Source organism: Anomaloglossus baeobatrachus, chromosome 1 (assembly GCF_048569485.1).
Source record: "Anomaloglossus baeobatrachus isolate aAnoBae1 chromosome 1, aAnoBae1.hap1, whole genome shotgun sequence".
Classification (NCBI taxonomy): Eukaryota; Metazoa; Chordata; class Amphibia; order Anura; family Aromobatidae; genus Anomaloglossus; species Anomaloglossus baeobatrachus.
Window position 1 is genome coordinate 310,819,744 of NC_134353.1, and position 25,333 is coordinate 310,845,076.

Sequence of the window (25,333 nt, forward strand, 5' to 3'; positions counted from 1 at the left end):
ACAGGACATTAGACAGACTTTATTTACACAGTAAATATAAATATATGCACATACATGCATTCATATTTTGGCCAGCATGTAAGGTTATGAAACGTTACAAATCACATTATTAGTGGACTTGTCTTCATTCCATTTCAGGACATATATTGTGTGGAAGTGGCTTCCAAACCCCTGCTTTTACCTAGGTGATTTACTTGCCGTCAGCTGGAAAGTACTCATCTAGTACTGATGGTGGCAGTAAAATTGTCATCTCAACACCCATGTTCTCTGGAGACAAGCTGCTGCAGGAGATTGTTCTGAGAAGCACAACACTCAGAGAAGACAGTATTGAGCCATTCACTGCCAGCATCAGTACTCCATATAAGTACGTTCTGATATCAATGGGAAGAAGCGGGGTTTGTAATCCCCACCTTCTTGTATTTATAGTAGTAAAGACAAATTCCCTAATAAAGTGATAAGTAAAGTTTCCTAACTTTCCAGGCTGGACACAATTATAGAAATAATTGAAAGTGTTTAGGTATTCTTTAAGGCATAGAACCCTTAAGTTTTCCCTTTTGTATCCCTGTCATTGTACGGCAGTACATTGCCACAGTTTTCCTGATATTGTGGATATTGTGTCTTGTACTGTGATACATAATGATGGGAGGCAGGTTTCCACTTCTTAAAGACGTCTTAGGCTGGTTTCAGACGTCCGTGTTTTAGGTACGTGTGACATCCGTTTTTAATACGGATGTCACACGTACCCATGTTACCCTATTGTGTTTTCACACAGACCGTGTGGCCCCTATATTTCACACGGAGACCTGTCCGTTTTTTCTCCGGCAGCACGGGTGTCACACAGACCGCACACTGGTGTGATCCGTGTGACACGGACCGGAGAAAACAGGGGTTTTTAAATAAAAAGATTTTCTATATTTACCTCTCCCCAGCGATGCTGTCTCCGGCTCTGCTGCCTCCCGCTCCTGACCCCCGCTCATTATTTTCATTGATTATTCACCGCAGTGAGCAGCTGGGAGCAGGGGCATTGCGATGACAGCGTAGGAGACAGCACCGCCAAGGACTGCATCGCCGAGGACAGCATTGCTGGTTACATCGCTAATGACAGGTGAGTATCCTGCTAGCAGTGTGTGTTCAGGGACGTCCAGGAGGTCATCGGATTTCCCAATGAACTCTGATGACCTCCTGATGACACCCGTGCGACAACTGCGTTAAAGCGAGTGTCACGGTGGTGACTTCCAGGGGTTCATGAGGGTTCATTGGGAACCCTGATGAGTCCCTGGATGTCACTGCACAAACTGCTGTATACTCACCTGTCACCAGCGATGTCCCCAGCGATTGCGGTCATCTGCTGTACCCAGCCTGTCTTTGCGATGTTCCGGCTTCCAGATCCTCAAGCAGTGAATAATCAATGAAAATAATGAGCGGGGATCAGGAGCGGGGACGCAGCAGAGCTGGAGACAGCATGGCTGGATACAGGTAAATATAGAACATCTTTTCATTACAGAGGCACATGTTTTACCTGGTATGTGTCACACGTATGCAAACACAGATGTCACACGCGCGACCATAACCATGCGTGTGACTGGTACCTGATTAAACACGGGCGTCTGAAACCAGCCTTAGGCCTCTGCCACACTCACGTGAAAATCACGCACGTGCTGCGAGACACGTATTTTCCCTGCGTGTTGCGTGTGGTAAGTACGTGTCTCTGGTACGTGCGGGCCACGTGTGTTCTACGTGTGCTATCCGCGATAGCACACGTAGAACCGGTAATTAACATACTCACCTGGTCCTTCCTGCTGTCCGTGGTGCTGATCCTCGGTCTCCAGCCCTCCCGTCTCCCCGCTGCTGCTGCCGGCCGCAGTGAAGTGAATATTAAATGAGATTAATGAGCGGCGGTCGGCAGCAAGAGGCAGCAGAGACAGGAGGGCTGGAGACGGCGAGTTAAGTTTTTTTCTTTTTTCTCTGATACTTGTGTTTTCTCCGGCGCGTGTCACACGGGACCGCATCCACACTACGCTCGTGTGGTACGGGTGCGGGCCGTGTGACACCCGTGCTGCCGGAGAAAACACTGACATGTCAGCATTTAGAAACGCACACACGTACAAACGCACACGTGTTCCGTGTGGTTTTACATGTGTGTGCCTGCTACAATAAGGTAGCATTGCTGAACGTGTTTCCGTGCCGCCGGGACGTGTAAAAAAATGGCAAACACGTACCGGCGGCACGGATGTGTGTCACAGGCCTTAGGTGTACTGATAAGTCAGAGAACTGCAGGGCCCATGTTATCACTTGCCTAGTGTGGTCTACATGCCAGGTAACATAGACTGACGTTTAGAGCTCCACAGAGATTAGCCTGGAATATATAGACCTAGAATAAGTTGGGAAAGTGTATGAAAAGAAATACAAGTCGCAATAATGAAATGAACTTATTGTCTAGATTTCTGGTCCATATGGTTGTTACATGGTGTGTAAAGTGGACTGTCCTGGCACATGTAATGGTATGGCTTGTGAGCATGGAGTGCTGTATTGTGCTTTTATATGGCCTTGTGTTCCAGAATATTGAAGCATCAAAATGCTCCCAGTAACCACGTCTTATTGCTTTAGTATTTTAATGCTTCCACTATTCACTTAATGAGGTTCTCTTCACATTGAACAGCTTAGCACCATCTGATGACCCTTTGGGTCTGCCAAGTGATAGTTTCGGCAGAGCATTGTGCCGATTTTCACAGAGCCATAATGGTAAATGTTTCGTGATTTTGAGAATCTGCTTGCCCGAGTTTCTCATCAGACCTTGTATTAAACCTTTAATGCGAGTGCGTGCCTTATTCTTTTATAGCACTACTAAGCTGAGATATTTTATTCAACAGCAGTGAGTGGAAGAACGTCAGCAATCTCAAACACTCCTACCCACAGCATTGCAACTTCCATATCCCAACCTCAGACGCCAACTCCAAGTCCCATTATTTCTCCTTCAGCCATGTTACCAATCTACCCCTCCATAGATATTGATGCACAGGTAAGATATGGGATAAGCTGCCCCCATGGAAGTGGACGGAAAATGCCGCACATGTATGGCCATTGTTTCTTTGCCTGAATGCTGTAGCAGTCTACCAGGGGGTACTAATGTTCCACATGTCAAAGTTAAGATAACCACTTTAACTATACATCATTGTTTCCTATTTGATATGGTGTTTAGAATCTGGGTATTATGTTTGTAAACCAATTTTGACTACGTACATTGGTACAGTATGAACGGATATAAGGTTTTCTATATTAATGGTATCCTAGTACGGGCACATTCACACCACAGTTCTGATGCGCTTTAAAAAAAAAAGTGCCTGTGTATGTATGTATATTTCTTTGTCGCTCTATTGGGAGACCCAGACAATTGGGTGTATAGCTACTGCCTCCGGAGGCCACACAAAGTATTACACTTAAAAGTGTAAGGCCCCTCCCCTTCTGCCTATACACCCCCCGTGGGATCACGGGCTCCTCAGTTTTCATGCTTTGTGCGAAGGAGGTCAGACATCCACGCATAGCTCCACTGTTTTAGTCAGCAGCAGCTGCTGACTATGTCGGATGGAAGAAAAGTGGGCCCATATAGGGCCCCCAGCATGCTCCCTTCTCACCCCACTCTTGTCGGCGGTGTTTGTTAAGGTTGAGGTATCCTTTGCGGGTACGGAGGCTGGAGCCCACATGCTGCTTTCCTTCCCCATCCCCCTCAGGGCTCTGGGTGAAGTGGGATCTTACCGGTCTCCAGGCACTGAGACCGTGCTCCATCCACAGACCCGGAGAACCTGCTGGATATGGAGCTGAGTATCGTCAGGGACAGGGCCCTGCTACATTAAGGTACTCTGTGTCCCCGTACAAATCGCGCACACACACACCAGCATGCTGGGTGTGTTAGTGCGCCGGGGACAACAGCGCGGAGCGCTTGTGCTATTACTCACTGCAGCTTAGCTGAGTGAGTTTATGTATTAGAAACTGCCGCGCCGGCCGCTGCTGGCTGTTTTTACACTGTGGCGCGGCTGGGACTTGTGATGCGCCGGGGACTTCCGCGCTGGCCGTGCACATAGGACGGCCGCGCTTATTACTCGAGTCCCCGGCTTTGCGGCCTAGTTTCGTTTCGTTCCCGCCCCCAGGCCTGCCAGTCAGGGGAGGGGCGGGACGCTGTTCAGAACGTCAGCGCCGAGGGCTGGAGTCTGCTTAGCATACTCCAGCCCCCTCACTGGGCACAGTGAGACGCCAGTTTCCCGCACTTTGTCTGGGGCATGCCCACGGCCCGCCACTCTCCACAGGACGCCGGCAGCCATTCCTGTTTGCAGTCTGAGCTGGAGAAGGGAGACAAGCTCTTGGAGACCCAGACACAGGATTCGGGCGACCACACACCCGCTTTTGAGCGGGCGGTAAGCAGCACCTGAGGTGCTGACCCCACTAGTGCCGAAGTGTTCATTTGTACTTTATGCTTGTATGTTATACATTGCACTGTACGGTCGCTATTCTTGGCTATATACCCTCCTAGATGGCTAGACAACAGCATGTCGTCCGCAAAAAGCAAGGGTGCCAAGGCACAGGCTTTCTATGCTGCTTGTACCGCATGTGAGGCTGTTCTACCGGCAGGTTCCACTGACCCCCATAGGGTGCAATGCTCCCCTGTAGCACTTGCTCAGCCGGGGTCTCTGCTAGAGGTGGCCCAAGGAGAACCACCTGTGAACACTGTCCTGGTGACAGGGATGGAGTTTGCAGTTTTTGCTGATAGATTGTCTGTGACTATGTCTAAAATCCTAGAGACTTTGCAGTCCGGACCGGTAACTCAGACCATGGGCACTGTTGATTCAATGCTCCCTGGCCCCCCTCATTTGGAACAAATCCGTGCTCCGGGGGGTCCCATGCATCCCAGGGTGAAGGCTCTGACACGGACGACAGTCCCAGACAGCCTAAGCGAGCTCGCTGGGAGCGGCCCTCGACTTCATCACACTGGTCAGGGTCCCAGCAGGAGGACTCTGTATGATGAGGCAGACGTAGCTGATCAGGATTCTGATTCTGAGACCGCTCTCAATCTGGATACACCTGATGGTGACGCCATAGTGAATGATCTTATAGCGTCCATCAATAGAATGTTAGATATTTCTCCCTCAGCTCCTCCAGTGGAGGAGTCAGCTTCACAGCAGGAGAAATTCCATTTCAGTATCCCAAGCGTAAATTGAGTACTTTTCTTGACCACTCTGTCTTCAGAGAAGCAGTTCAGAAACACCACGCTTATCCAGATAAGCGTTTCTCCAAACGTCTTAAGGATACACGTTATCCCTTTCCCCCTGACGTGGTCAAGAGCTGGACCCAGTGTCCAAAGGTGGATCCTCCAATCTCGAGGCTTGCGACTAGATCCATAGTTGCAGTGGACGGTGGGGCTTCACTTAAAGATGCAACTGACAGACAGATGGAGCTCTGGTTGAAATCCATCTATGAAGCTATCGGCGCGTCGTTTGCTCCGGCATTCGCAGCCGTATGGGCACTCCAAGCTATTTCAGCTGGTCTTGCGCAGATTGACACTGTCACACGTACATCTGTTCCGCAAGTAGCGTCCTTAACCTCTCAAATGTCTGCATTTGCGTCTTACGCTATTAATGCTGTCCTGGACTCTACGAGCCGTACGGCAGTGGCGTCCGCCAACTCCGTGGTTTTACGCAGAGCCTTGTGGTTAAGGGAATGGAAGGCAGATTCTGCTTCCAAAAAGTGCTTAACCAGTTTGCCATTTTCTGGTGACAGACTGTTTGGTGAGAGATTGGATGAAATCATTAAACAGTCAAAGTCTAAGGATTCTTCCTTACCCCAGCCCAAACCTAACAAACCCCAACAGAGGAGGGGACAGTCGAGGTTTCGGTCCTTTCGAGGCTCGGGCAGGTCCCAATTCTCCTCGTCCAAAAGGACTCAAAAGGATCAGAGGAGCTCAGATTCTTGGCGGGCTCAGTCACGCCCAAAGAAGGCAGCCGGAGGAACCGCTACCAAGGCGGCTTCCTCATGCCTTTCGGCCTCCTCTCTCCGCATCCTCGGTCGGTGGCAGGCTCTCCCGCTTTGGGGACATTTGGCTGCCACAGGTCAAAGACCGTTGGGTGAGAGACATTCTGTCTCACGGGTACAGGATAGAGTTCAGTTCTCGTCCTCCGACTCGATTCTTCAGAACTTCTCCACCTCCCGACCGAGCCGGTGCTCTTCTGCAGGCGGGTGCTTTCTAAAGGCAGAAGGAGTGGTGATCCCTGTTCCTCTTCAGGAGCAAGGTCACGGTTTTTACTCCAATTTGTTTGTGTTGCCAAAAAAGGACGGTTCTCTCCGTCCTGTTCTGGACCGAAAACTGCTCAACAAGCATGTGAAAACCAGGCGGTTCCGGATGGAATCCCTCCGCTCCGTCATCGCCTCAATGTCTCAAGAAGATTTCCTAGCATCAATAGACATCAAGGATGCTTATCTCCACGTGCCGATTGCTCCAGAGCACCAGCGTTTTCTACGCTTCGTTATAGGAGACGAACACTTTCAGTTCGTAGCCCTGCCTTTCGGTCTGGCGACAGCCCCACGGGTCTTCACCAAGGTCATGGCAGCAGTAGTAGCAGTCCTGCACTCTCAGGGTCACTCTGTGATCCCTTACTTGGACGATCTCCTGATCAAGGCACCCTCTCAAGAGGCATGCCAACACAGCCTGAACGTTGCGCTGGAGACTCTCCAGAGTTTCGGGTGGATCATCAACTTTTCAAAGTCAATTCTGACCCCGACCCAATCGCTAACATATCTTGGCATGGAGTTTCATACTCTCTCAGCGATAGTGAAACTTCCGCTGGACAAACAGCGTTCACTTCAGACAGGGGTGCAATCTCTCCTTCAAGGCCAGTCGCACCCCTTGAGACGCCTCATGCACTTCCTAGGGAAGATGGTAGCAGCAATGGAGGCAGTCCCTTTCGCGCAGTTTCATCTGCGTCCACTACAATGGGACATTCTCCGCCAATGGGACGGGAAGTCGACGTCCCTCGACAGGAACGTCTCCCTTTCTCAGGCGGCCAAGGAATCTCTTCGGTGGTGGCTTCTTCCCACCTCATTGTCAAAAGGAAAGTCCTTCCTACCCCCATCCTGGGCGGTGGTCACGACAGACGCGAGTCTGTCAGGGTGGGGAGCAGTCTTTCTCCACCACAGGGCTCAAGGTACGTGGACTCAGCAGGAGTCCACCCTTCAGATCAATGTTCTGGAAATCAGAGCAGTGTATTTTGCCCTACAAGCCTTCCAGCAGTGGCTGGAAGGCAAGCAGATCCGAATTCAGTCGGACAACTCCACAGCGGTGGCATACATCAACCACCAAGGGGGGTCACGCAGTCGGCAAGCCTTCCAGGAAGTCCGGCGGATTCTGACGTGGGTGGAAGACACGGCATCCACCATATCCGCAGTTCACATCCCGGGCGTAGAAAACTGGGAAGCAGACTTCCTCAGTCGCCAGGGTATGGACGCAGGGGAATGGTCTCTTCACCCGGACGTGTTTCAGGAGATCTGTCGCCGCTGGGGGATGCCGGACGTCGACCTAATGGCGTCCCGGCACAACAACAAGGTCCCAGCTTTCATGGCACGGTCTCACGATCACAGAGCTCTGGCGGCGGACGCCTTAGTTCAAGATTGGTCGCAGTTCCGGCTCCCTTATGTGTTTCCACCTCTGGCGCTGTTGCCCAGAGTGCTACGCAAGATCAGGTCCGATTGCCGCCGCGCCATCCTCGTCGCTCCAGACTGGCCAAGGAGGTCGTGGCTCCCGGATCTGTGGCATCTCACGGTAGGACAACCGTGGGCACTACCAGACCGGCCAGACTTGCTGTCTCAAGGGCCGTTTTTTCCATCTGAATTCTGCGGCCCTGAACCTGACTGTGTGGCCATTGAGTCCTGGATCCTAGCGTCTTCAGGATTATCTCAAGAGGTCATTGCCACCATGAGACAGGCTAGGAAACCAACCTCTGCCAAGATCTACCACAGGACGTGGAAGATATTCTTAGCTTGGTGCTCTGCTCAGGAAGTTTCTCCCTGGCCATTTGCCTACTTTTCTTTCCTTCCTGCAATCCGGGTTGGAAAAAGGTTTGTCGCTCGGCTCCCTTAAAGGACAAGTCTCTGCGCTATCTGTATTTTTTCAGAAGCGCCTGGCCAGACTCCCACAGGTACGCACGTTCCTGCAAGGGGTTTGTCATATCGTCCCTCCTTACAAGCGGCCGTTAGAGCCCTGGGATCTGAACAGGGTTCTAATTGCTCTCCAGAAGCCGCCTTTCGAGCCTATGAGGGATGTTTCCCTTTCTCGTCTTTCACAGAAAGTGGCCTTTCTAGTAGCGGTCACGTCTCTTCGGAGAGTGTCCGAGCTAGCAGCGCTGTCATGCAAATCTCCCTTCCTGGTGTTTCACCAGGACAAGGTGGTTCTGCGCCCGATTCCGGAGTTTCTCCCTAAGGTGGTATCCACCTTTCATCTCAATCAGGATATCTCCTTACCTTCTTTGTGTCCTCATCCAGTTCATCAATGTGAAAGGGATTTGCATTTGTTGGATCTGGTGAGAGCACTCAGAATCTACATTTCCCGCACGGCGCCCCTGCGCCGCTCGGATGCACTCTTTGTCCTTGTCGCTGGTCAGCGTAAAGGGTTGCAAGCTTCCAAATCCACCCTGGCTCGGTGGATCAAGGAACCAATTCTTGAAGCCTACCGTTCTGCTGGGCTTCCGGTTCCCTCAGGGCTGAAGGCCCATTCTACCAGAGCCGTGGGTGCGTCCTGGGCATTACGGCACCAGGCTACGGCTCAGCAGGTGTGCCAGGCGGCTACCTGGTCGAGTCTGCACACTTTTACCAAGCATTATCAGGTGCATACCTACGCTTCGGCGGACGCCAGCATAGGTAGACGAGTCCTTCAGGCGGTGATTGCCCCCATGTAGGAAAGGGCCGTTTTACGGCCCTATCACGAGGTATTATTTTACCCACCCAGGGATTGCTTTTGGACATCCCAATTGTCTGGGTCTCCCAATAGAGCGACAAAGAAGAAGGGAATTTTGTTTACTTACCGTAAATTCCTTTTCTTCTAGCTCTAATTGGGAGACCCAGCACCCGCCCCTGTTTTTTTGTGTACACATGTTGTTCATGTTGAATGGTTTCAGTTCTCAGATATTCCTTCGGATTGAATTTGCTTAAACCAGTTTATTGGCTTTCCTCCTTCTTGCTTTTGCACTAAAACTGAGGAGCCCGTGATCCCACGGGGGGTGTATAGGCAGAAGGGGAGGGGCCTTACACTTTTAAGTGTAATACTTTGTGTGGCCTCCGGAGGCAGTAGCTATACACCCAATTGTCTGGGTCTCCCAATTAGAGCTAGAAGAAAAGGAATTTACGGTAAGTAAACAAAATTCCCTTCTTAATGTGTGTGGGTGTGTGTGTGTGTGTATGTATGTGTGTATGTATATGTGTGTGTGTATATATGTATTATAAAATGTATATATAATGTGTGTGTGTGTGTGTGTGTATGTATACATGTATGTGTGTGTAGAATATTTATAAAAAATATTCAATCTATCGGTCTATGGCCCTGATTCCTCATTGCGTTTGCAGTTTTTATCATGTATTGATTTCCTTTTTGTTTGCACTGATTTTGTTTTTCTATTTGCACCTTTTTTGAAGTCCGTTTTTATATTTACAACTTTTTAAAAAGTTACAATTTCAAAATTGTGGCACAATTTTTGTAACTTTCTTTGTCGCTCCATTGGGAGACCCAGACAATTGGGTGTATAGCTTCTGCCTCCGGAGGCCACACAAAGTATTACACTTAAAAGTGTAAACCCCTCCCCTCTGCCTATACACCCCCCCGTGCATCACGGGCTCCTCAGTTTTTATGCTTTGTGTTGAAGGAGACACACATGCACGCAAGCTCCACAATTTAGTCAGCAGCAGCTGCTGACTATATCGGATGGAAGAAAAGAGGGCCCATAACAGGGCCCCCGGCATGCTCCCTTCTCACCCCACTCTGGTCGGCGGTGCTGTTAAGGTTGAGGTACCCATTGCGGGTACAAAGGCTGGAGCCACATGCTGTTTTCCTTCCCCATCCCTTAGGGGCTCTGGATGAAGTGGGATCCTAACCGGTCACCATGCACTGGGACCGTGCTCCCTCCGCAGCCCCTGGGGGAATCTGCTGGACAGGAGACCGGGTATCATCAGGGACAGGCCCTGCTCCTCTGAGGTACTCTGTGTCCCCTTGGGGACGGCGCATAGAGCGCCTGTGTAATGGACGCTGCAGCAGCTGCTGGGTGTGTTTGTGCGCCGGGACTACCGCGCTGACCGCACTTGTTTGCCGGCCGCGCTTATAACTTTAGTCCCCGGCTTTTGCGTCCTAGTACCGCATACTCCCGCCCCCGGGCCTGCCAGTCAGGGGTAAGGGCGGGACGCTGCACTGGACGTCAGCGCTGAGGGCTGGAGCATACTTAGTATCCTCCTCCCCCCTCACTGAGCACCGTGGGGCACCAGATTCCCGCACTTTCTGAGGCACGCCCACGGCTCCCTCCTCCTCTCAGAACGCTGGCAGCCATTCCTATCAGCACTTCTGACGCTGGAGAACTTCAGAGGGGAGACAACACCGAGCTCCACAGCTCTGGGAGGCCCAGGCAGGGAATCTGGTGGTCACACAACCGCTGAGGGCGGTCGGTAAGCCGCACCTGTTACTAGGTGCTGGCCCCCCTGGGTGCCGAAGTGTATATTTATATGCTTATATTGTATACATTTACTCTGTACGGCCGCACTATTTGCTTTTGGCTATATACCCTCACTGATTGCTCTAAGAGGAGACAACAGCATGTCGTCCGCAAAAAGCAAGGGTGCCAAGGCACAGGCCTATTTTGCAACCTGTACCTCATGTGCGGCTATGCTACCTGCAGGTTCCACCTACCCTCATTGTGTGCAATGCTCGGCCCCTGTGACACTCACTCAGCCGGAGCCTCAGCCACCGGTGGGACCCTCGGCCCAGGTGGAACCACCTGCTGCCACTGTCCAGGTGACAGGGACAGAGTTTGCAGTATTCGCTGACAAACTTTCTGAGTCTATGGATAGATGGTCTGCTAAGACACTAGAAGCTTTGCAGTCCAGACTGGTAACACAGGCCCCGGGCACTGTTGAATCATTGCTCTCAGACCCCCCTCGGTCGGCGCAGCAAAGTGCTCCTGGGGCGACTCATAGGTCCCACGGTGAGGACTCCGACACGGACCGCAGTCCCAGACCGGCTAAGCGGGCTCGCTGGGAACTTCCCTCGACTTCATCACACTGCTCAGGGTCTCAGCATGAGGACTCTCTGGAGGATGAAGCGGAGGTGGCAGATCAGGGCTCTGATCCTGACGCCGCTCTCAACCTTGATACACCTGAAGGGGACGCCATAGTAAACGACCTTATAGCGTCAATCAATCAGGTGTTAGAACTTTCTCCTCCAGCTCCTCCGATTGAGGAGTCAGCTTCTCAGCAGGAGAAATTCCAATTTAGGTTTCCCAAACGTACACGGAGTGCGTTTCTTGATCACTCCAACTTCAGAGATACAGTCCAGAAACACCGAGCTTTTCCGGATAAGCGCTTTACTAAGCGCCTTAATGACACACGTTATCCCTTCCCCCCTGACGTAGTCAAGGGTTGGGCTCAGTGTCCCAAGGTGGATCCTCCAGTCTCTAGACTGGCGGCTAGATCCATAGTTGCGGTGGCAGATGGCTCATCACTCAAGGATGCCACTGACAGGCAGATAGAGCTCCTGATGAAATCCATCTATGAAGCTATAGGCGCGTCCTTTGCTCCGGCATTCGCAGCCGTATGGGCACTCCAAGCTATCTCAGCTTGTCAGTCTGAGATTAATGCAGTCACACGTGCCTCTACTCCGCAGGTTGTGTCCTTAACCTCTCAGGCGTCGGCGTTTGCATCCTACGCCATGAATGCTGTCCTGGACTCTGCGAGCCGTACGGCGGTAGCTTCCGCCAATTCAGTGGCAGTCCGCAGGGCCATGTGGCTACGTGAATGGAAGGCAGACTCTGCTTCCAAAAAGTTCTTAACCGGTTTGCCATTTTCTGGCGACCGCCTGTTTGGCGAGCAATTGGATGAAATCATTAAACAATCCAAGGGAAAGGACTCGTCCTTACCTCAGTCCAAACCAAACAGACCTCAACAATGGAAGGTACAATCGAGGTTTCGGTCCTTTCGGCCCTCAGCCAGGTCTCAATTCTCCTCGTCCAACAGGCCACAGAAGGGTCAGAGGAACTCTGATTCATGGCGGTCTAAGTCACGTCCTTAAAAGGCCGCCGGAGGAACCGCTACCAAGGCGGCCTCCTCATGACTTTCGGCCTCCCCAAACCGCATCCTCGGTCGGTGGCAGGCTCTCCCGCTTTTGCGACGCCTGGTTGCCACATGTCCAAGACCGATGGGTGAGAGACATTCTGTCTCACGGTTACAGGATAGAGTTCAGCTCTCGTCCTCCGACTCGTTTCTTCAGAACATCTCCGCCCCCCCGAGCGAGCCGATGCTCTTCTTCAGGCGGTGAGCACTCTGAAGGCAGAAGGAGTGGTGATCCCTGTCCCCCTTCAGCAATAGGGCCACGGTTTTTACTCCAACTTGTTTGTGGTGCCAAAAAAGGACGGATCTTTCCGTCCCGTTCTGGACCTCAAACTGCTCAACAGACACGTGAAAACCAGGCGGTTCCGGATGGAATCTCTCCGCTCCGTCATCGCCTCGATGTCCCAAGGAGACTTCCTAGCATCAATCGACATCAGGGATGCTTATCTCCACGTGCCGATTGCACCAGAGCATCAGCGCTTCCTGCGTTTCGCCATCGGGGACGAACACCTTCAGTTTGTGGCACTGCCTTTCGGCCTGGCGACAGCCCCACGGGTCTTCACCAAGGTCATGGCAACAGTGGTAGCAGTCCTACACTCTCAGGGACACTCGGTGATCCCTTACTTAGACGATCTGCTTGTCAAGGCACCCTCTCAAGTGGCATGCCAACACAGCCTGAACATTGCTCTGGAGACTCTCCAGAGATTCGGGTGGATCATCAATTTCCCAAAGTCAAAATTGACACCGACCCAATCGCTGACATATCTCGGGATGGAGTTTTATACTCTCTCAGCGATAGTGAAACTTCCGCTGGACAAACAGCGTTCACTACGGACAGGGGTGCAATCTCTCCTTCGAGCCCAGTCGCACCCCTTGAGGCGCCTCATGCACTTCCTAGGGAAGATGGTGGCAGCAATGGAGGCAGTTCCATTTGCGCAGTTTCATCTGCGTCCACTTCAATGGGACATTCTCCGCAAATGGGACAGGAAGTCGACGTCCCTCGACAGGAACGTCTCCCTTTCTCGGGCAGCCAAGGCCTCCCTTCAGTGGTGGCTTCTTCCCACTTCTTTGTCGAAGGGGAAATCATTCCTGCCCCCATCCTGGGCTGTGGTCACGACGGACGCGAGTCTGTCAGGGTGGGGAGCGGTGTTCCTCCACCACAGGGCTCAGGGTACCTGGACTCAGCCAGAGTCCTCCCTTCAGATCAATGTTCTGGAGATAAGGGCAGTGTATCTAGCCCTAAAAGCGTTCCAGCCGTGGCTGGAAGGCAGGCAGATCCGAATTCAGTCGGACAACGCCACGGCGGTGGCATACATCAACCACCAAGGCGGCACACGCAGTCGGCAAGCCTTCCAGGAAGTTCGGCGGATTCTGCTGTGGGTGGAAGCCACAGCCTCCACCATCTCCGCAGTTCACATCCCGGGCGTAGAAAACTGGGAAGCAGACTTTCTCAGTCGCCAGGGCATGGACGCAGGGGAATGGTCTCTTCACCCGGACGTGTTTCAAGAGATCTGTTGCCGCTGGGGGATGCCGGACGTCGACCTAATGGCGTCCCGGCACAACAACAAGGTCCCGGCATTCATGGCACGGTCTCAAGATCAGAGCTCTGGCGGCAGACGCATTAGTTCAGGATTGGTCGCAGTTTCGACTGCCTTATGTATTTCCTCCTCTGTCACTGCTGCCCAGAGTGTTACGCAAGATCAGGTCCGACTGCCGCCGCGCCATCCTCATCGCCCCAGACTGGCCGAGGAGGTCGTGGTACCCGGATCTGTGGCATCTCACGGTGGGTCAACCGTGGGCACTACCAGACCGACCAGACTTGCTGTCTCAAGGGCCATTTTTCCATCTGAATTCTGCGGCCCTCAACCTGACTGTGTGGCCATTGAGTCCTGGATCCTAGCGTCTTCAGGGTTATCTCAAGAGGTCATTGCCACTATGAGACAGGCCAGGAAACCAACGTCCGCCAAGATCTACCACAGGACGTGGAGGATCTTCTTATCCTGGTGCTCTGATCAGGGTTTTACTCCCTGGCCATTTGCCTTGCCCACTTTTCTATCCTTCCTTCAATCCGGAATGGAAAAGGGTTTGTCTCTCGGCTCTCTTAAGGGACAAGTCTCGGCGCTCTCTGTGTTTTTTCAAAAGCGTCTAGCCAGGCTTCCGCAGGTACGCACGTTCCTGCAGGGGGTTTGCCACATAGTCCCTCCTTACAAGCGTCCGCTAGAACCCTGGGATCTGAACAGGGTGCTAACGGCCCTTCAGAAACCACCTTTCGAGCCAATGAGGGATATTTCTCTTTCACGCCTTTCGCAGAAGGTGGTCTTCCTAGTGGCAGTCATATCACTTCGGAGAGTGTCTGAGCTAGCTGCACTGTCATGCAGAGCCCCCTTCCTGGTGTTTCACCAGGACAAGGTGGTTCTGCGTCCGGTTCCGGAATTTCTCCCTAAGGTGGTATCCCCTTTTCATCTCAATCAGGATATCTCCTTACCTTCTTTTTGCCCTCATCCAGTTCACCAATGTGAAAAGGATTTGCACTTGTTAGATCTTGTGAGAGCACTCAGACTCTACATTTCTCGTACGGCGCCGCTCGGACGCGCTCTTTGTTCTTGTCGCTGGCCAGCGTAAAGGGTCGCAGGCTTCCAAGTCAACCTTGGCTCGGTGGATCAAGGAACCAATTCTTGAAGCCTACCGTTCTTCTGGGCTTCCGGTTCCTTCAGGGCTGAAAGCCCATTCTACCAGAGCCGTGGGTGCGTCCTGGGCATTGCGGCACCAGGCTACGGCTCAGCAGGTGTGTCAGGCGGCTACCTGGTCGAGTCTGCACACTTTCACGAAACACTATCAGGTGCATACCTACGCTTCGGCAGATGCCAGCCTAGGTAGGCGAGTCCTTCAGGCGGCGGTTGCCCACCTGTAGGAAGGGGCCGTTTTACGGCTCTTTTACCGAGGTATTCTTTTACCCACCCAGGGACTGCTTTTGGACGTCCCAATTGTCTGGGTCTCCCAATGGAGCGACAAAGAAGGGAATTTTGTTTACTTACCGTAAATTCCTTTTCTTCTAGCTCCTATTGGGAGACCCAGCACCCGCCCCTGTTCCCTTCGGGCTGTTGTTCTTTTGTGTACACATGTTGTTCATGTTGAATTGTTCTTGGTTCATGGTTTTCAGTTCTCCGAACATCCTTCGGATTGTATTTACCTTAGACCAATTTATAAGTTTCCTCCTTCCTGGTTTTGCACCAAAACTGAGGAGCCCGTGATGCACGGGGGGGTGTATAGGCAGAGGGGAGGGGTTACACTTTTTAAAGTGTAATACTTTGTGTGGCCTCCGGAGGCAGAAGCTATACACCCAATTGTCTGGGTCTCCCAATAGGAGCTAGAAGAAAAGGAATTTACGGTAAGTAAACAAAATTCCCTTCTTTGACTGCAAAATTCATGCATGACGTGCACCACTTTTGGTGATTTGGCACCAAAACAACACACACAGGGTGACTGAAAAACTTTGCAAATGATGACTCGGGGCTTCATAGTTCCTAAGGCCACGTCACACTAAGCAACATCGCTAGCAACATCGCTGCTGAGGCACTTTTGTTGCTAGTGATATTGCTGTGTGTGACATCCAGCAACAACCTGGCCCCTGCTGTGAGGTTGTTGGTTGTTGCTGAATGTCCTGGGCTATTTTTTAGTTGTTGCTCTCCCGCTGTGAAGCACACAACGCTGTTTTTGACTCCGAGAGAGCAACGATCTGAATGTGCAGTGAGCAGGGAGCCGGCTTCTGCGGACGCTGGTAACCACGGTAAACATCGGGTAACCAAGAAGCCCTTTCCTTGGTTACCCGATATTTACCTTCGTTACTAGCGTCCGCCACTCTTAGCTGTCAGTGCCGGCTCCCTGCTCCCTGCACACATAGCCAGACTACACATCGGGTAATTAACCCAATGTGTACTCTGGCTAGGAGTGCACGGAGCCAGCGCTAAGCGGAGTGTGCTGGTAACAAAGGTAAATATCGGGTTGGTTACCCAATAGTTACCTTAGTTACCAAGCGCAGCATGGCTTCCACGCGTCGCTGGGGGCTGGTCACTGGTTGCTGGTGAGATCTGCCTGTGTGACAGCTCACCCGCAACCCATGTAGCGACGCTCCAGCGATCCCTGCCAGGTCGGGTTGCTGGTGGGATCGCTGGAGCGTCGCTTAGTGTGACTGTACCTCTAGTGGCTTGATTAGTATGTCACAATATGTGGCTATAGCGGGATATCTCAGAGCCTTCAGTCAGACGTGATGTGAACAGTCTGATGAAGGTACTTTGTGTTCTACAGAAATCGGGGTGCATAGATCGTGCAGCCCCCAGTGTGGTGGGACAGTGATTCTTTTTGTTTTGGTTTCCCTATTCATTATCTGTGCAGGATCTGTCTATTATCTGTGATCTGTAAGGCTCTGTACCTGTACTGAAATGGTTCTCTCTTCTATTAGACTGAAAGTAACCATGATACCGCTTTAACCCTTGCTTGTGCTGGTGGCCATGAAGAGTTGGTGCAGACTCTGCTGGAAAGAGGAGCCAACATTGAACACCGAGATAAGAAAGGTAATGTTCTGGAGAACAGGTTTATGGTCTGTAGCTTGGTTGTGTATGATGGATCTATTGCCAAATTCTCTATCTTTTTCTGTTTGTTTACAAAGGGGTTGGGAATGTTATCTAGTAAATTCTGTATACTGCCTGTGTTTTAATCAGTAATTTTTTTTTCCTTTTTAAGGTTTTACACCCCTTATCTTGGCAGCAACTGCTGGTCATGTTGGTGTGGTTGAAATTTTGCTGGACAATGGTGCTGACATAGAAGCTCAGTCTGAAAGGACCAAAGACACCCCATTATCATTGGCCTGCTCTGGTGGTAGACAAGAGGTATCATTCGTTTCTGATCGGTTTGATAATGGCCTGTGGCGTTTGTCCTTTTTTTTAATTGCTGTTCTCTAGCTTTTTTACACATGCATATACATTTCTAAAGAACAGGAAAGATTTGAGGCGCAACTTGTGTTCTGTAATTTTCTTTAATTTTTGCCCACTAAGGGTACTTTCACACTTGCGTTATTTTCCTTCCGTTACAATCCGCCCTTTTGGGAAACAGCGGAATCCGTTAACGGATTCCGCTGTTTCCCATAGACTTGTATGGTTGACGGATTGTACCAAAAGGAGCTGCGTTGCTTCCGCTGGGCGACGCTCCGTTGCTTCCGCCCAGCGGGAGGAACGCAGCATGTAACGTTATTTTGAGCAGCGGAATCCTCTGGATTTCACTGCGCATGCTCTTTTTTTTTTTTTTTTTTTTTTTTTTTTTTTTTTAAATCAAACTTTATTTTGGCTCGCGGTGGCCGAACGTTCAGCTGAGCGCCCGGCCGTCGGCAAGCGACAGCGCTCAGCTGAATGACCGGCCACCAGCATGCCCGGCCGCCGGCAAGTCACAGCGCTCAGCTGAGCGCCCGCCCGCCGGCATGCCCGGGCGCCGGCAAGTGACAGCGATCAGCTGATCACCCGGCGGCCGGCTGCAGGGAGCGATCAGCTGATCACCCGGCGGCCGGGAGCGATCAGCTGATCACCCGGCAGCCGGCTGCAGGGAGCGATCAGCTGATCACCCGGCAGCCGGGAGCGATCAGCTGATCACCCGGCGGGCGGGAGCGATCAGCTGATCACCCGGCGGCCGGCTACTGGGAGCAATCAGCTGATCACCCAGCGGCCGGCTGCAGGGAACGATCAGCTGATCGTTCACTATAGTCTGCCGCTGGTAAAACCGGGAAAAAAAAAAAAAAAAAAATCAAAACGAATTGCGTTGTTTTGCAGCATCCGTTGCATCCGTTGTGTCACCTATATGCAACACATCCGTTGCATCCGTTACACAACGCAATGCAACGGATACCGTTCAACGCAAGTGTGAAAGTAGCCTAAGTATAAAATCCATCTAGGGCTACACCATGCGCCTTTTAGTGTAGCCTTGATGCTCAAATTAGCAAAAATAAAAATCTTGGTGTTTGCACATACTAGGTTTGTTCACTTTGCTACTACTGCAGTCTGTTTACTATGTGATTTATGCTGAACTTTGGCTTTATATGTGCCAAGGCAATTACACATGAATCAAAGATTGAAGATATGTCTTTTTTCTTGTGTGAGCACTAGTTTTGGCAGATCATGAGCCCCATGACCACTTGTATACTGCTGTAGGGCCTAGGACATACGGCGAAAAAAACAGTGCGAGTGGAATGCGATAAAAATATCATATTCCACTAGGACCAATATTACTCTATGGGGCAGCTCCCATGAGCAATTTTTTTTTCTCAGCCTTAAACGGACTGAGAAAACAGTCGCAGCATGCTGCAAGTAAAATGAGATCCTGTTCCACTCACACCCATTCAAGTCTATGGGGCGAGAGAAACATTGCATTGCACTCGCATTACACCGGTGTAACGCGAGAGCAGTGCGATTCTTGCATCAGCCGGCAGCAGATGACAGAGGGAGATAAATCCGGCCCTCCGCTCCGCAACTGTAGTCTGAGCGCATGATCGGACCACACTCGCAAGACACTCATCTCCCGCTGTGCTGCGAGCATTCACACAAATTCCCATGTGCCCTCAGTCTAAATAGGCAACTAGCTGTGCCCTGTGCCAGTTTGTACACAGCCCTCCTGCCCCGGTGTTACCCTGGCTTGAATGGCCATTTATAACAAAGCCAGTTTCCTTCAGGACTTTTATTGAAACTTGCCATGAGACCAAAAAATAGAAAAAGATCAGAAAATATTATTTTTGTTCATTAACCAGTGCATGAATGCACTAAACTAGTGTAGCTGGATGATTGATCTGTGGACTTACTGTATTGATGATTAGGTGGTTGAGCTGCTGTTGGCTCGCGGAGCGAATAAAGAGCATAGAAACGTTTCCGACTATACCCCTCTAAGCTTGGCTGCTTCCGGTGGTTACGTCAACATCATCAAAATTTTATTGAATGCCGGTGCAGAAATCAACTCCAGGTATGTGCTTTATTTTGTCTAAGTTTGGTGGTGAAATCAGAATAGACTTTCCCATCCAATACACAGTGTGTATCTATTGTAACCCCTGACATATGTTCTTTATGCTCCTCTAAAGAATGCTTTCATTCTACTGGTTATATGTGGAGTGACATTCATCTTACATTTTCTTAAGTGACGTTCAGAATATTTCATGTATTACATTATTACAAATAATTTTTTTTTTTAAAAAAAAATCTATGTTCATGCCTTATACTACACAATTCAGCATGGCATGCGCTGTTTTGCATCTAAAGCTGCCGTCTACCTCTCCCGTCTGCCCCATACACATGAATGCTTTGAATTCCACTTTCCCGGGTATAATCTGTCAGATGAGCCAATATTGGCAGGTTGGAGTGACTTAGGCTGCTTTCACACATCCAGTTTTTGCCGTGCGGCACAATACGGCGTTCTGCAGAAAAAACGCAACATTTTTTGTTTGTTTTTTTTTTTTTGCTGCTGGTTGCGTTTTTTCCGCATAGACTTGCATTAGCGCCGTATTGTGCCGCATGACCTTGTCTTGCGTCCGTTTTTTGCCGGATGCGGCATATTTAGCCCATGCAGCGGCCGGATGGAACGTTGCCTGGCACGTTTTTTTTGTGCGGCAAAAAAACAGCATCGCGCTAGATCTGGCGTGATGCGTTGCGATTCATAATGCAAGCCTATGGACGCCGGATGCGGCGTCCTGCGGCAAAAAACGCATCCGGATGAGTTTTTTTTTTTTGTACTGCGCATGCTCAGTATAAAGCCGCATCCTTCAAAAACCGGACGGGCCGCATGGGAAAAACTTATGCAACGGATCAGTTTTTTTCGCCCATCCGTTGCATAGGTTTTTGAGCCGGATTGTGCCGCTCAGCACAAACCGGATGTGTGAAAGCAGCCTTAACCCCTTAGTGACCACCAGTACGACTCTAAGGGGTTTTTCCCACTAACAAAGTTCATTTTAATAAATAGATCTTGGAATACTAAGTTCCACAATTGGATGGGTTTTTTTTTTTTTTTTTTTTTTTTTTTTTTTTTTTTTTTTTTTTTTTAATAAATTGTTCCTGTGCTGAGAATCTTGTGTGTCCCAACTGTGTAATGGCCGTGTCTGACCGTATAGGGACTTGGTCTGATCATAACACATCTGCTGGGCAGAGGATTAATTAATAAGTAAAAATATACAGACCTTACAGAATGGGATTGCAAATCATTCTTTCTGAGGTAAAACATTTTTTTTTTTCTTTTTTTTTTTTAACAAGCAGGGAAATGTTTTTTACCTCACAAAAGGAATCAGCTGGGATACCGTGCTGTAATGTCTTTATACTCTCTTGCTTCCTTTCCAGCCCAGGAGATGTGGTATGATCAAACGATGTGACTGTATGGTCAGACACGGCCATTACACAGTAGACACATTTATAAGAATATCTCAGCACAGGAATATTTTTTTTTTAAACCAATCCAATTGTGGAACTTATTATTCCAAGATCTATTGATTAACATGAACTTTGTTCTTGGGTAAAGCCCTTTAAAACTGACCTGAGATATAAGTGACCATCTGGATTAAAAATGGTTCGAATAGGTCTTGCATTTATTTATAAAAATATTGACCTAAATTTACCATTATCATAAAAAATGTCTCGGAACCCCCCCCCCCCCTCTTTCCAAAACATTGCAGGGTTATTGCCACATAAAGTGACACTTCAGAGATTTTGATAACTTTGGCCTTCCACGAAGAGGTTAAATTTAAGCTGACCAAAATAGGCCAGTGTTAGAATAACATAACTGTCGCAATAATGGAAGCCAGAATGTAAATTTAGAATTGGGGTCACTTTCTCATTGTTTGGGCTTCCTAATAAGCGAGAAGTCACGTGTGCCCTGTCTTCCCCAGAACTGGTAGCAAATTGGGAATATCTCCATTGATGTTGGCAGCCATGAATGGGCACACTGCTGCTGTTAAGCTGCTCTTGGATATGGGATCGGACATCAACGCACAGATAGAAACCAATCGAAACACAGCACTTACCCTGGCCTGCTTCCAAGGAAGGACTGAAGTGGTCAGCCTGCTGCTCGACCGGAAGGCTAATGTGGAGCATCGGGCTAAGGTAAATGGATCGGGGCATGCGGACCACTGGGGTGACCTTTCTACAAATACTGCTTCAATAAATGTCTGGCCTGCCTACGATACATTGCACAAATAGGTTTGTCATTGTTTCAGGCGATCATCCTAGAGTACATACTGTATGTCAAACTCTGACCAGCAGGCTCATTTTATTTTGCCCTCGATACCAGGAGCCCCTTATTCTGTATGGAGTGCTATGTGGTGCCCATTATTCTGTATGGAGTGCTATGTGGGGCCCATTATTCTGTATGGAGGGCTATGTGGGGCCCATTATTCTGTATGGAGGGCTATGTGGGGCCCATTATTCTGTATGGAGGGCTATGTGGGGCCCATTATTCTGTATGGAGGGCTATGTGGGGCCCATTATTCTGTATGGAGGGCTATGTGGGGCCCATTATTCTGTATGGAGGGCTATGTGGGGCCCATTATTCTGTATGGAGGGCTATGTGGGGCCCATTATTCTGTATGGAGGGCTATGTGGGGCCCATTATTCTGTATGGAGGGCTATGTGGGGCCCATTATTCTGTATGGAGGGCTATGTGGGGCCCATTATTCTGTATGGAGGGCTATGTGGGGCCCATTATTCTGTATGGAGGGCTATGTGGGGCCCATTATTCTGTATGGAGGGCTATGTGGGGCCCCTTATTCTGTATGGAGGGCTATGTGGGGCCCCTTATTCTGTATGGAGGGCTATGTCCGGCCCATTATTCTGTATGGAGGGCTATGTGGGGCCCCTTATTCTGTATGGAGGGCTATGTTGGGGCCCATTATGCTGTATGGAGGGCTATGTGGGGCCCATTATTCTGCATGGAGTGCTATGTTGGGGCCCATTATTCTGTATGGAGGGCTATGTGGGGCCCATTATTCTGTGTGGAGGGCTATGTGGGGCCCCATTCTGTATGGAGGTTGGCCCACAACCTTGTCCAAGTTTTTAAGTTTGACATTATGGGCTGAATTTTTTTTTTTTTTTTTGGGGGGGGGGGTGAGGCGGCTTCTCATAGTTCCGCGGCTGCTCACAGGGAGCAGTAGATTATACATGTAACTGCCCTACAAACGTGCCATTATACAATTTATTAGCAAACACTGTCTAATCTCAGTTCCACAGTAGTGGATTTGTCGCCGTGTCCTTGACAAGTCTTCTGCAATGTTGTACGGCTTCCACCCCTGCCAGATTAGTAGTTACTGAGCATACTAAGCTGCTTAATGGCCACAGGGACTATTAAAAGGTGTCTATACCCTGTGTAGATACCCTGGGATGTTTCACTATTTTTACTGAAAACATGTTCTAGTCCTAGAATGTCAACAACAAAGTTGGTTAGGTGCTCCACTAAAGAGCTGTTTTTTAACTGTCGTGTTTTATTACTATTAAAAATGTAACTTAATCCATGATCTTCAGAAACACTCCACTCAATCTGTAGGAGCAGCGCTGGTTGCAATATTAGATGATTGAGTATGAAATTCACTGACCACTGTCAATCACTACCAATTTCTCTTACAGACCGGCCTAACGCCTTTAATGGAAGCTGCATCTGGTGGCTATGCAGAAGTAGGACGGGTTCTTCTGGACAAGGGTGCAGATGTTAATGCCCCCCCTGTGCCATCATCCAGGGATACAGCTTTAACCATTGCTGCAGACAAGGGCCATTACAAGTTTTGTGAGCTCCTAATTAGCAGGTATATACAGAAACCAATACTACTGTATACAGTGTTTTCTACAACTACAAAACAATTTGGTATACATTATTTAGCACTATACATCTAATACATATCAGACATCTAATATTTTTACACTCTTGGACTATTTGACAGGAGAGTCACATGTTCGTTGTGTATTTAAGATTTCATGGCCTGACCATTCGTATTGCTGATGTTTTGCTTTGTCAGGGGCTTTCTTTTTTTTTTTTTTTTTTTATATTTTTGCTTGAAGGATCTCGTGTATAAGGCAGTGTTTGTTGAACAGGTTTGTTTTTCCAGGGGAGCTCACATTGATGTGCGGAACAAGAAGGGGAATACTCCACTTTGGCTGGCAGCAAATGGAGGGCATTTGGATGTTGTACAGCTGCTTGTTCAAGCTGGAGCCGATGTTGACGCAGCAGATAACCGAAAAATAACCCCACTAATGGCAGCTTTTAGAAAGGTAGGTGTATATATATATTATTTTTTTTTTTGTACAGGTAAATCGCTTTGAAGGTATTGAATATTAGGGTATGCTATTACTTTATGATCAGTGAGGATCTGACCTTTTGAGCCTGCTATTGAGATTAAAGGCAACCTGTCACCGGATTTGGCGATTATAAGCTGCGGCCACTACCGCTGAGCTCTAGCTTTCCAGAATGCTGTATATGAGCCCTGGCCGCACTGTATAACTTAAAAAAAAATACTGTTCTAATACTCAGGGTCCGGTCCGATGGGTGTCACTGCTCTCCTGTCTGGCGCCTCCTCTCTCCGGTCCGGCACCTCCTCTCTGCTGCCATCTATGTCCTCTTTCTACCCAGCCCAGTATGTATTACTCGTCTACGTCATCCACACAAGCCGACATTGTGTTCCTGAGCATGCGCACTTTGTTCTACCCTGCTGAGGTCCGATTAAAGTACTGTAATACACAGGCACGAGGAAAGGTTAAAGACTGCCTGCGCATGCACACTACAATACTTTGATCTACTTTGAATAGGGCAGAGCAAAGTGCACCTGCTCAGGACCTCCGTGGCGGCTAGTGTGCATGACATAGGATGTGTCATGCACACGGGCCTCAGAAGAAAAAAGACGACAATTGTCTGAGAGAGGAGGCGCCCGACCGGAGAGCAGAAACTCCTATCAGACTGGACCGCCCCCCTGGGGTGTGTATAAGTGTTTATGTTCTACACAGCGGCCTGGGCTGTTATATACCGCATTCTAACATCGTGTATATAAGAGCCCACTGGTGGTGGCCGCAGCTTATAGTCGCCAAATCTGGTGATAGGTTCCCTTTAAATGTGATGCAATCCTTTTCATGTGGTTTCCTGTACAAACGGGCTCCTGACCACTGATCTGTATGTTGATATGCAGCGAGGGACCCTTACAAGTGATTAGGGCAGGCTGTTCGCTGCATCTTCAGGAGGCTGTGAGCATCGCTATGCAGGAAAATATCAGAATGTGTCAGCACTGTATCCTATTCAATCTCTAGATCTCTGAAACATCTGAAGTTGGACCATCACAATCAAAGTGTTGGCATACCCTATAGGTCCTCGTCAAAAACTATAGTTTAGTTTTAGCTGCCATCTCTCTATTGACATATCTGTAGGTTTCACACATTTCTGCATATGGTATAGTAGTTCCTATTTGCAGTTAACTTTGCTTCTCTTTCATTTTAGGGCCATGTTAAAGTTGTGCGTTACCTTGTGAAAGAGGTAAACCAGTTCCCATCAGATTCTGAGTGCATGAGATATATTGCCACCATTACAGATAAGGTAAGCTGATTTTCCCACTCATGGGTGGTACAGACACCCAGTACATTTTTATTCTATACTTATTGCTTTTCTTTTTAAGCGTGAATGTGATAACCGCTATTTTTACGCTTTCACAGTTTTAAGGTTTTTTTCTTCATAATTGATTAAAACGAAATGTATGTGAGGGTAATCACAGTAGTAGCACTCTGTTTCTACCAGTTGTACTTACATTTCTGTTTTATAGGCATGTTTAGGAATATCAAACTCCAAAAAGTGGTGTACATCTGCCTAGCTGGTAAGGTTGTAAGCACCCAGTGTGGATCACTTGTAACTGGGATTAAATTATAGGTCCAAAAATGGCCACCTACCTCAGGCTATTACAAGTGAAGTGGCCATAGAATCCAATCAGATTGACCTTGTTTTTAAGTCCTCG

General features: G+C 49.4%; 1 protein-coding gene across 5 annotated transcripts in view; it reads left to right on the forward strand.

Moving 5' to 3' along the window:
• Nucleotides 1–25,333, forward strand: part of ANKRD17 (ankyrin repeat domain 17) — a 220,266-nt gene that overhangs the window by 155,324 nt on the left and 39,609 nt on the right. For 4 of the 5 annotated variants that reach the window (XM_075351211.1, XM_075351226.1, XM_075351218.1 and 1 more), the window contains 8 exons: nucleotides 2,871–3,019; nucleotides 16,802–16,913; nucleotides 17,083–17,228; nucleotides 19,196–19,338; nucleotides 21,245–21,458; nucleotides 22,974–23,149; nucleotides 23,450–23,612; nucleotides 24,826–24,921. In XM_075351211.1, coding sequence (XP_075207326.1) covers nucleotides 2,871–3,019; nucleotides 16,802–16,913; nucleotides 17,083–17,228; nucleotides 19,196–19,338; nucleotides 21,245–21,458; nucleotides 22,974–23,149; nucleotides 23,450–23,612; nucleotides 24,826–24,921 — 1,199 coding nt within the window. The remainder of the gene's footprint in view (nucleotides 1–2,870; nucleotides 3,020–16,801; nucleotides 16,914–17,082; nucleotides 17,229–19,195; nucleotides 19,339–21,244; nucleotides 21,459–22,973; nucleotides 23,150–23,449; nucleotides 23,613–24,825; nucleotides 24,922–25,333) is intronic. The other variant, XM_075351215.1, reaches the window with a different exon arrangement.